General features: G+C 37.3%; 1 protein-coding gene across 1 annotated transcript in view; it reads right to left on the reverse strand.

The window, feature by feature from the left end:
- Positions 1-12276, reverse strand: part of eif3hb (eukaryotic translation initiation factor 3, subunit H, b) — a 113256-nt gene that overhangs the window by 46562 nt on the left and 54418 nt on the right. Inside the window, exons 3-4 of the mRNA XM_043688999.2 lie at positions 11187-11354; positions 6906-7005 (exon numbers count right to left, since the gene is read on the reverse strand). Of these exons, the coding sequence (XP_043544934.1) occupies positions 6906-7005; positions 11187-11354 (268 nt within the window). The remainder of the gene's footprint in view (positions 1-6905; positions 7006-11186; positions 11355-12276) is intronic.

The raw sequence follows: 12276 nt of genomic DNA on the forward strand, positions 1-12276 counted from the left end.
TTCACACTTTTGCTTAGTTTGCTCAATCCACCTTTGTCTGCTTCTATCCATTCAGGAAAATGGAGCAATATAAAGAGCATATTTAATCATACATTTGTTTTGAAAACTCACCATCATTCTGATTTTGATTTATGAAATTTCAAAACTAATGCACCCCCTATAATCATAATTCTAAACATTTTTACTTGATGCTAAATAATTACATATTTAAATATCTACTGCTGTTCTCTTTGACTTCTACTTCAATAAACTAGCCAAGGTTGTGTGGTATTCCACCTTCAGGAGTTGATTCATCTTCAAACTTTCTTTTCCCTTTTTTCCCCCCATTGTCCGAATAAAAACTAGGTTGTGGTGACTACTTCACCTGAGTTTACATACTTATTTGGTCTGTTAAGAATCACGGAATTCCTACAGGGTGAAAGTAGGTCATTTTGGCTTATTGAGTGTACATAAATCCTCCGAAGAGCATCCCAGCCAGACCCAGCTCCCTACCCTATCCCTATGATTCGCATGAATCATAGAAGGTTGTTCTCCAGGTACAACAAGTAATTAGGGAGGCAAATGGAATTTTTGTCCTTCATTGCTAAAGAGAGTGAGTTTAAAAGCAAGGAGGTTATGTAGTAGTTGTACAGGGTGCTGGTGAGACCACACCTGGAGTACTGTGGGCAGTTTTGGTCTCCTTACTTGACAAAGGATGCACTGGCACAGGAAGGGGTACAGAGGAGGTTCACTAGGTAGATTCTGGAGTTGAGGGGATTGGCTTATGAAGAGAAACTGAGTAGATTGGGATTATATTCATTGGAATTCAGAAGAACGAAGGGGGAATCTTACAGAAAAAAATAGAATTGTAAAGGGAGTAGATAACACAGAAGTAGAGAGGATGTTCCCACTGGCAGGTGAAGCTAGAACAAGAGGGCATAGTCTCAAGATTTGAGGGAGCATATTTAGAACCAAATTAGGAAGTAACTTCATCACCAAGAGGGTTATAAATCTCTGGAATTCTCTGCCCAGTGAAATAGATGATGCTACTTCAGTAAATTATTTTAAAGTTACAATGGATTTTTTTTTTGAGCAATACAGGAACTAAGGGATACGCTGAGAACACAGGTAAGTGGATCTGAGTCCACAAAAAGATCAGCCATGATCTTACTGAATTGCGGAGCAGACTCGAAGGGCCAGACAGCCTATTCCTGCTCCTAGTTCTTATGTTCTAACCCCACATTTACAATGGCTAACCCACCTAGCCTGTACATCTTTGGACTAAGAAGCTAACTCTCGTATTATTCAGAATTAGATCGGGGAATGTACTCATCTGTTGGATGATTTTTTTCAATGGCATAATCCTAGCCCTGTTCTCAAACAATTTTGTCTCATCACAGTCTACCTTAGGGTGTTAATGCCCACTTGTATTCCAACATAATTACTTCAGGAAATGTCTTAAACTGCTGCAATTGTTTCACCATGCATACTTTTAAGTTGTATTCAAGTTTTTCCACTTGCTTACAAGTTTATCAGTTTGAACTCATTGTTGCCAGGTTTTCAGTTTTATTGAAGTGGAGTCAGTCCCTGGGTTTAGAGAAGTGGCCAAACGTCTTTCAGGTTTGGAACCTGTCCCCTATAATCGTACATTTAACTGTCTAACCTTCCTCTGCTTATCTGATTCAATATATGACAGGCAGCATTCCTGTCATTATTTGAAAACTTTCAGCTCTTGCTTTTCAGTTTCTTCTAAGCTTCAAATACATCTTGAATAAAACCATCTCTTTAGTCTGATGCTGAATATGATCCAAGTTTTCTCAATCATCAAGTCCCCCACCCCCGCCACCTCAGAAAACCATTTCCATTTATTCTTTGATGTTTTTGACTCTGGGAACAGGATGGAAACAGACTGTTTTAGATCGCAGATCATGTCAATGAACATATCTACCTTGTTCATGGGCTTTCTACTCTTAATATCAATCCCATCTATGCTGATTGCTCTTCTGCCCACTTCCTATCGCGTGGGCTGTGGCCAACACTGTACATTCCTCTGCTTCCCTGATTATAAAATCAAATTTCTTAGATCATAGATTAAATATTTTAACCAGTATTTGTCTCCTAACTGGAGCTCCTGATTTCACTTAATCTTCCTGTCACCCATTTCTTCACCCCAGTGCTTATTCCTGATATAATAATTCAAATTTAAGTTTCTGCCCCAGTCAGTGTGGATTGAGGTATTTAAGTTACATAATTAATTGCTTAAAAATCATTTGCATCAGCGTAAAAAGAGTCATAGAGATGTACAGCACGGAAACAGACCCTTCAGTCCAACTCATCCATGCCCATCATATATCCCAACTCAATCTAGTCCCACCTGCCAGCACCTGGCCCATATCCCTCCAAACCCTTCCTATTCATTTGCCCATCCAGATGTCTTTTAGACATTGCAATTGTAGCAGCCTCCACCACTTCCTCTGACAACTCATTCCATACATGTACCATCCTCTGCGTGAAAAAGCTGCCTCTTAGGTCTGTTTTATACCTTTCCCTTCTCATCCTAAACCCTCTAGTTCTGGACACCCCACCCCAAGGAAAAGACTTTGGATTAGTGGTGCTGGAAAATGATAAATTTTATCTCTCCACTCTTCAGGCACTCTGCCTGTATTCCTGATGAAGGGCTTTTGCCTGAAACGTCGATTTTACTGCTCCTCAGATGCTGCCTGAACTGCGGTGCTTTTCCAACACCACTAATCCAGAATCTGGTTCCCAGCATCTGCAGTCATTGTTTTTATCTAGGGAAAAGACTTTGTCCAGAGTCGCTAAATATTTTTAAATCCCTTTAACTTACTCCCCACTGAGTCTACTAAGGGTAATGTCAGTTCTAACTAGTTAATTTTATGATATATAACAATTGTATTGTCAAAATTCAGACGCTGCAATTCCACCCTTCAGTTAACACCCTTGGTGAGCATATATTAAACCAAACATATTTTATAAAATTCAAAAGCAAAGATTGAACTTGCACAGAAGCTTGGTTAGGCCAAACAGAGCAGGGTACAATGTTCTCGCCTTCATTTTTACAAAATGCAGGACCAGAAATGCAACACAATTGCTAATTAATCCAACAAGTAATTTTAAAAAACTTTGTTACAGTGATGCAAGTATGAAATTCCTTATCAAATGGACCAGTTGAGACGATTATTATAGATGCATTTAAGCTGATGCTAGACAAGTACATGAGAGGGGATAGAATAATGTGTAGATAGGGCGAAGTAACGTCAAAGGAATCTCGTGTTAAGCATAAGTACTTGCAGGAGGCCAAGTGATCTAAACATCATGCTATGCAAATCAATGTACACATGTCCATTTGCTGAAACAATACAACAGCAAAAGTAAAAATTGATTCTGATTATTAGTACCTACTTGATTACTTCAAAAGAATCAACCAGTTTAGAAACCCTATTAAATCAGATTCAAAACTTTAAAATGCCAGTAACGACAATCTGATCACAATATTACTTTAAAATTATATATGCAAAAATGTGTTAATTATTTGGGCCTGGCAAGTATTAAGAAATCTCTCTAATTTTGACTAGCAAGTTAAATATCAGTGAACATATTTTGTACTTCATACATAGGCATTGTGCTGGTGGAACAAAATCTATTTCAAGTTGTATTCCTCCTGAGGCTTTACAGCTTCATATTTAGTTAAACCTAGAGACATGCCCACAACCGTCACATACACATGTTTGAGATCAGACAAAACATGTGTAGATACTTACTCAAAAGCAAACTGCGCATTTTAGGAAGAAACAATTCAAAAACATTCAGATGAATTGAGCAGTATACTTGTACCTGTGAAAGACACTTTCCTGATGCAATTGCAAAAACATCTGACAATTTGATCAGGATTAACCAGAAAAGATTTTTTCTTTCTAAAGACAAATTTAATTTTGAGATTTTTCTGGTGCGATAACACAGATTTATAAATGTACCAAAGTCATACAGGTATATTAAAATAAACCGCTTCTGATTGAAATATAAAATGTTACAGCAGGAATAATTTTGTAAAAAAAAGCATAAATTATTAGTATTAGAAGTTGTTCACTAATTTATAAATGCCATGTGCTGAACAGAATAAAATTTGAATCTATATTTTGATATATCTCAAATCATATATAACAGCATGTTCCAAATCTAGTGGATACAGAAATAAAACGAAGAACTGCAAAGGCAGGAGATCTGAAACCAAACAGAAATTGCTGGTGAAACTCAGCTGGTCTAGTAGCATCTGTGGGGAGAAAGCAGATTATTGTTTTGAGTCTGGTGACTCTTCATCAGATATTCTCTATAGATCAGCTGCATTATCAAATGAAATAATTGCTGTACTGTTGACTGTGAGAGAAACTGCTGAGAATTTAATGCATAAAAGTAATGTCACAAGTGGTAGTCCAGATATGTGATTTTTCAAAAAAAGTACAAACCTTCATTTTTAATTGTAACACTTGTGGTAGAATGGCAGTATAGGTATCATACAGAAACAAATGGAAATTAAAGCATACTATTTAAACTGTGGGTAACCCTTCAAGGCAATAAGTGGTTTTGGTACTCAACCTTAAATAGAATGCAGCTACCTTTCAGCATTTTGCAGATGAGTGTTAAATTAGCCAACAACCATTTTGTTCTGTTCTTTTCAGGAGATGTGTGCATTGCTAGCAAAGCCAACATTTGTTATCCATGTCTGACTGCCCTTGAACTAAGTCACTTACTGGGCCATTTCAGAGGAATTAAGAGTCAACCACTTTGCTGGGTCTAGAGTTCCAGACCTGTTAAGGATGGCAGATTTCTTTCGCCAAATGATTTTATGGACCAGACAGGATTTTACAAAAATTGATTATAGCTGTCATCATAACTGAAGACTAGTTTTACAAGCAGAGTTATTAATTAAATTTAAAATTTCATCACCTGTGATGGGATTTGAACTCATACCACCACAGCATTAGCCTTTGCCTCGTATTACTACCCCAAAGACATTAGCACTATACCACGGTCACCCCTCCAAAATCTGGACTACTTGAATGTTTGAGGAGACTGACTGCAGTTACTACAATGAACCATTTACTTATTTGGATGTAAAACAGTATTTTAGTTTGGAATGTGTGGAAAACAGAAAACTAGAACTTTACGTGTTACAAGTTTATGACCTGATGCTAGTAAAGGAGGTTTTAGTTTGTGAAAGAAAGTAAAAGTAACGCAAACTGTAATGAAGAAAACAGGCAACAAAACTACTTCATCGACATTCAATGAGATCACAGATTTCAAGGCAATGAGACATGTTTCTCATGGCTCATAAATTCACTTGTCAGATAGTCCATATAAGCAAATTACATTAAATCACAAAGTAATTCTGGATGCACTTTCTAAATTAAGTTACATGCTATCTAACAGCCCCAAAGACTGGGATAAATTTACAGTCCAACAAGGGAGGACCAAAATGATAATAAAGACAGAGAACATAAACTATGAGGGCAAACTAGCAATGAATATACAAACTGACAAAAAAGCTTCTTTAAATATAGGAAGCGGAAGAAAGGGGTCAAAGAGAACAGAGGCCCCTTAGCAAATGAATCTGGGAAGATGGTTTTGGTGAACGAGGAAATGGCAGAGGAATTACACAGAATATTTGTATCAATCTTTAAAGTAGGAGACACTTTGGGCATTTAGTTAACACTAAATAATACTGGGGAGGAATTATGTACCATCATTATCACTAAAGTAGTAGGATCAGTCAAACGAATGGGGCCAAAAGCAGATTAGTGCCATTGATATTGATAGGTTAACTAAGTGGGGAAAAAAGTTGGCAAATGGAGTATAATGTGGGAAAATGTGGAATTTGTTCATTTTGGAAGGGAGAACAAAAGAACAGTTACTTAAATGAAAAGAAAACTGCAACACAAATTACCTTATGCGCGAAACACAGAAAGCTAGCACACAGGTGTAGCAGGTAATGAGGAAGGCTAATGGAATGTTGACTCTTATCTCAAAAGAGTTGGAATATACAAGAGTAGGGAAGCTTTACTTCAATTGTACAAGATGCATCTGAGGCCACATTTGCAGTACTGTGAACAGTTTAGGTTCATTTACTTAAGAAAAGGTACCATTCATTGGAAGCAGTTCGAAGAAGGTTCCCTAGAATGACTCCTGATATGGGAGGATTGTCTTAATGACATTCAGCAAAGCTGAATAAGTTGGCACTCTACTTACTGGAGTTTAGAATAATGAGAGGTGATCTCACTGAAATACGTAGGATTCTTAAGGAGCTTCACAGGGTAAATGCCGAGAGGATATTTACATTCATGGGAGAGTCCCGGAGCAGAAGACCATAGTCTCAGAATAAAGGGATGCCAATTTAAGACTAAGATGAGGAGGAATTTCTTCTCTTAGAGGAGAGTTTTGTGTTTTCAGAACTCCTTGCCAAAGAAAGGAGCAGGGGTAGAGTCCTTGTGCATATTTAAGGCTGAGATAGATTGATTATTGATCAGTAGCAGAATCACGGTTTACCAGGAAAGGACAGAAAAGTGGACATGAAGAATGTTGGATCAGTCATGATCCTATTGAATAGCAGAACAGTCTCAAGGGGCCAAACGGTCCACTGCTTTCCTGCTTAAGGTCTTATTGTCTTTAATAGGGTGCTTCCAGAATAGATAGATAAATAGATTTCAAAATGAGTGCTAAATTTTTGGGTCAGACACTTTTCTTCAATAAAATGAAAAAGTGCCGGAGAAAATTCTATTTTCTCTCCACAGATGCTGCTGGACGTACTGAGTTTCTCTCACATTTTCTCATTTTATTCCAGATGTCCAGTATCCACAGTATTTTTACTTTATTTAAGCTTTTCTTTAATTATTCTCTGTGGACAAACATACCCTTCAGGTGTGAAATCTTTCTCCTTACAAACTTCCATTAATTTTGGAGTCAATCTGTATGCCTTCAGTGAAAGGGAGCCTTGTGCAGTTTTAAGGGGATCTGAAATATAAAGGACAGAAAAGAAGTTTATTGATAAAACTGCATACATTTAGTAGAAAAATCATTCAAATGATATCATGTCAACATAACATAAAAAGTTAAGACTGTGGTGTCAGTCATATTGACTGCTCCACTATTAGACTTCTCCAGTTACAGGATAACTGACAAAACAAAGACACAATGAAATAAGACATGGGATAACCTTGCCTCATAATGAAGAGGACAAATTATGGTCAGAAAATATTCAAAGTACACAAAGGATAGGCTGCATCTGTGGAAACAGGAGCAACTTTGAAGTTTTAGGTCTGTCATCTTACAACAGGAAGAAACTAAGAGAAAAACCTTGAAAGCAAGCAGTGAGAACATCAACAGAGCGTGAAAAACCTTTCCTCACCAATCTATTAGAGATGCATCTATTCAAAACAATAGTTAGGAGCATAATCGCAATTTAATGGAATCTAATGGAAGCGTTCGCTGACAGTATTCTCAGGTCAATCAAACTTTGTGTTGAGGTAGTTTGTTGTCACCATCCTCTTTCCTTGACTAAGTCAAAGGCCTTGTTTGGAATACAGCCTTGAGAAAAATCACTAGCATCTTAATCACTGCAGTCTTTACAAGAGGAGGATCTTGTTTTAAACTATATGTCACCTATTGGATAACAGTAATCAGGGAAAATTATATTAGGATGTTAGAACTGTTATGAAGATTTCAACTTACAAGATCTTAAGACGTTCTGCTTTGCTATACACATTGGGTGGAGCTTAATGCTGTCTTCAACATTAACTTTTTCAGGACCATCACCTCAATAATGATGGCAGTCAGCACAGTGGTCCTAAAGTCAAGACTGAAGTGTTTGTTGCCATTTTCAGTTTGATGTGTTCAACGGATGATCTAACTTAGCCTTTTTGAGCCTTACAAAAACCTGGTCTTTAGCCATTTTCAGTCACTCCATATGACATCAAGAAAGACTGTGCTGTGAACAGCAAAGTTTACTGGCCTTGTAACACCCTGGTTGCTGTGTTAAAAACTCCAGAATGAGTTGCATCTCTGACCAAGCCACACAGGTACTGAAACTCTTGCATCAATCAGCCAAAGTAGAAAATTACCCAAATGTATCCAGTTCACAAAATCTAGGTCAAATCCAACAGTCAATCACTGCCCCATCAACGTACACTCTATCATCAGTAAACTTAGAGAAGAGGATCTCTGACAATAACTATTAAGCGGCATTTATTTACCAATAACCTGCTCACTGATGCTCAGTTTGGGTTTTGCCTGGGCTACTGAGCTGTAGTGTAAATATGGACAAAAGAGATGAACAGAAGGTGAGGTGACAGTAACTGTCCTTGACATCGAGGCAATGTTTAATACAGTGTGGCATCAAGAAGGCTAAAAAAAAATTGAAGCAAATAAAAATCATGGCAAGCGTTCCACTCCCTGGAATTATCTCTCGCTCAAAGGAAGATTATTGTGGTTGCTGCAGACCAATTGTTTCTGTCTAAGACCAGGAATAACACGACAAGTATTTTTCACATCAGTGTCCTAAGCCCAGCCCAGAAGTTAGGATGTCTGCAGACAACTGGAAATTGCACAATGTCATTCATCTCTTAAATCACAAATAAAATTATGCCCAAATGCATAAAGACCAGGACAAGATTCAGACTTGACTGATAAGTGGCAAGCAATGTGCATGACAAACAATGACCATCTCCAGTGAGAGAATGAACAAGTTCCTTATGACATCTAGCACTGAATTGCCTACAATATTAATTCAAACCATTAACCTGAAATTTAATTGGACCAGCCAACATTGACTTGACAAAACTTGCCCATATTCGACAAGGGAAGATGCACTTATGCAGTGGCTCTCCAACCTCAACACATCCCAAAATACTTAATAGTCAATGAAGTTCTGTTAAAAAAAGGCAAAAGGCTATTTTCATTCAGTAAGATTTCACAAACAACAACTTGATAATGTGTGTTGGTGAAACTAAGGAATAAATAACAATTAACATCAGTGCATGATAGAACACTGTCCACATGCCTGATGAGTAAAATATACAACAATAGCCAAGATGACTTAAATATTCATTCAATCATGACTTAAATATTCATTCACTTCATCACCAGCACATCTGGAGTGCAAAATCTAGATGATGTAGCATCTTGCCAAGACACCTTCAATCAACATCATTGCCAAAACCTATTTTTACAAAAGGCAACAGTCACATTATTACATCAGTAGTTCTGCATTTTCTTCCCAGGTATACACAATCCTCACGCAGAAATATATCACCTTTTCTTCATTGTTATTGGGCCCAAATCCTGGAACACCCCTCCCCCATTCTATGTAATCACCACTATGAGACGATCAGATGAGCTGCAATGATTCAAGACTAAAGATCACTTTGTCAAGGGCAATAACTGCACTCTCAAATTTATGAATTAATAAAAATGCTGCATATAAGGATCCTATATCTCATTGCAGTAATCTTTGTACACTTGTTGGGAAAACTAAACTTTGTCTAAATATGAGCTCTTGTACTGATGGAATAAGTTGTTTTGATAGAATACCAATATCCAGGGGTTATGTTTTACATTCTTGGTCAGTCAAGTCAAACTCCAGACATTTTCTTGAACTATAAACTGGAATGAGTCTGAAAAAACAAAAAAACCGCCTTGGGGAGAGAACCTGATTCTCAAACATCTATATTTGTGAGGGGAATGGAAAACCTGTGCTCTTGAGGGCAGTGCGAGGTACATTGTTGGGACAGAGTAAAGAGAACTTTAAGTTCTATTTAAATCATGCTAAATCAGACAGACCTGGGAATGTTTAAAGATGACAGTGTCCAGAAAATGTGGGGAAAAAGTATCTAGTACTAGTAAACATTCAAAGGGAACGTATTATCTACAAATGTCTTGGAATTTCCGTGCTGTACACCTCTAGGACTCTATAAGTTACATATCTGGCCTTTGTCCAATCAGTTTTAAGCAACATTCTCTGAATAGGAAGCATGGACAGACAACCTATAGGGAGTTATTGAAGAGAAACTTGTGGTAACTCCAGTTTCCTTAGCTTGCTATTTACTCATAAAATGCATGATGTGGAAAATTGGTGCTCCTATTCTTGTCAGGCAAACTGCACAGACTTATTAAGTGCATTGGTAGATTTCATACAAAGAGTAGTTTCAACCCAGATGCAAGAACTTCAAAATGCTTCCAGTGAAATCAAGTTACTTAACGTAATTTCAGTTTCGTGCTTGAAGAGATGAAACTGATGCAGTTTTCTTCTGAAAAAAGATTTGGGTTTAGTCATATTTCAACAGCACCATCTTCAAGGTACATGGGTTTTATTTCCATATTAATTATATTTGCCAAGCTTGAAATAACATACTAAGTATTTTCAAATAAATGAAAATCTGAACAGAAACAAAACAAATTCCTACACAATTATATAGAACTAAAAATTTGATAAAATTGGAAAATTCAGGAGGAAATGTTAAAAAAATTCCAATGAATAAAGTATATTTTAACAGCTTTTCAACTGTAATCCGATTGTTAACATACTGAAACAATTTTTGTGTTACCCAAAGATTAATCGTGCTCATTAGTATTTTTTCTGACAGATATTCAGGATGTAACATTTACTTCTCGGTTGGAAACTTTGTAACAGCCTGCCAGCTATGGCAAACAGTGAGCTTGGGGAAGGCAATAAAGATGTTTTACCTACAGCTATGATACTGCACAGAACATCTGGTTTAGTGAGTAAAGGAAACGCCACTAAATGGGCAGAAAAAAGAAAATCTTTGTGCTAAGAACAGTCTACGTTTTGTGAGCGCCTGTCAGAGGCGCAATCTGGCAAAATGTGTCATAACTGTAAGGTCACGTACTGAGCCAGACTCAAGCAATCAGTTTTTGTTAGACATCTGGTCCTGTTCCACCCGCCATCAACAAGGGGGAAGAGGAATGAAAAAAAATTGAAGCAGCAACTTCAGCATTCCAGAATGTACACATCAGGGCTCTGATAGCAAGAAAAATAAACAGAAAGAAGGAAACCCTGTCTAGACTGAACTGCTGCTGGGGCTGAGGCAGACACTGGGCTGGTATTTACTGAGAGGGACTGCCAGGCAGCACTGCCAGGTAAACAGTGAAGAAGAAATGAATAGGAAAACGTCACTGACCATAGATGAGGACCACAGACTCTTCAATTGCGTGTTGGTAACTAAACTGGGAGTCCAACAGAGCTCGGCTGACGAAAGAGCCATAGTAGGTTGACTGGTACCAGCCAACATGGAGGTGGTCTATGTTAACATGACGCAAGCTCCTCATCATTTCCATTTGGTATTGAACTGTAAAACAAAACAAAAAAAAAGAAACCATTTTTTCAATTTTAAGCAGAATTATAATCAGATTTACACTGCTGAAATATTTTCTGGTCAGACTCTGCCCATAAATAATATTACACAAAACACTAAGCACGGTTCTTAACTATTAACTCTGAAGAAGGGAGTACTGCTGCATATATTTGATATAAAATCTATGGGCACCACTTGACAATTATCTCATAGTTTGATCCCCGCAGAAAATCTACTTCTGGTCAGGGATTTAACATTCAAGCACATTATTATGCTTATGCGTACAAACTTTTGCAAGTCTGAAAAAACTGAGGAAACAATAACTTATTCCAACTATAATCTTAGAATTGCTAGTCTGAATAATTGGAAACTATTACAGATAGTGGGAAACCTGCAGCATGCAATAGTATAATTTAGTTACACGTGCTTTAACTTGATGAGAATTTTAATAATCAATCTGTAACACCCACACATATTTTTTAATAATAATCACTCAAGATAGCAGAGGGCTTTCACAAATGCCCAACTTACTTTGTGTATTGATGGCTATTATTTGGGGTAGAGACCAGAAAAGAGATATAATTTTAACTCATTTTCTTTTAAAATACTGTTTACAGAAAGTCTAAAATGCCCATTACCAAAATAAAAATTGGCCAGCCACATCCCAGACATTAAAATTCCACAAGGCTGATGACTCAAAAGTTGACCATCAAATTTGACTACTACTTAAATCTCCAATCCGTTGCTTCCTCAAACCAGAAACATGCCAAATGGGCATATAACTATCCCAAATAACCAGAGCATTTAAAGCTTCTCAAGATCTATTAGGGATGGTGCAGACCCCACACAACAGCAGGACTTGGCCATTCAGTTCTCGAACCTGTTTCATCATTCTAGATAATGACTAATCATATCC

The sequence above is a fragment of the Chiloscyllium plagiosum genome, unplaced genomic scaffold (assembly GCF_037043375.1).
Source record: "Chiloscyllium plagiosum isolate Xiang-an unplaced genomic scaffold, Cpla_swu_hap1 HiC_scaffold_4, whole genome shotgun sequence".
Lineage (NCBI taxonomy): Eukaryota > Metazoa > Chordata > Chondrichthyes > Orectolobiformes > Hemiscylliidae > Chiloscyllium > Chiloscyllium plagiosum.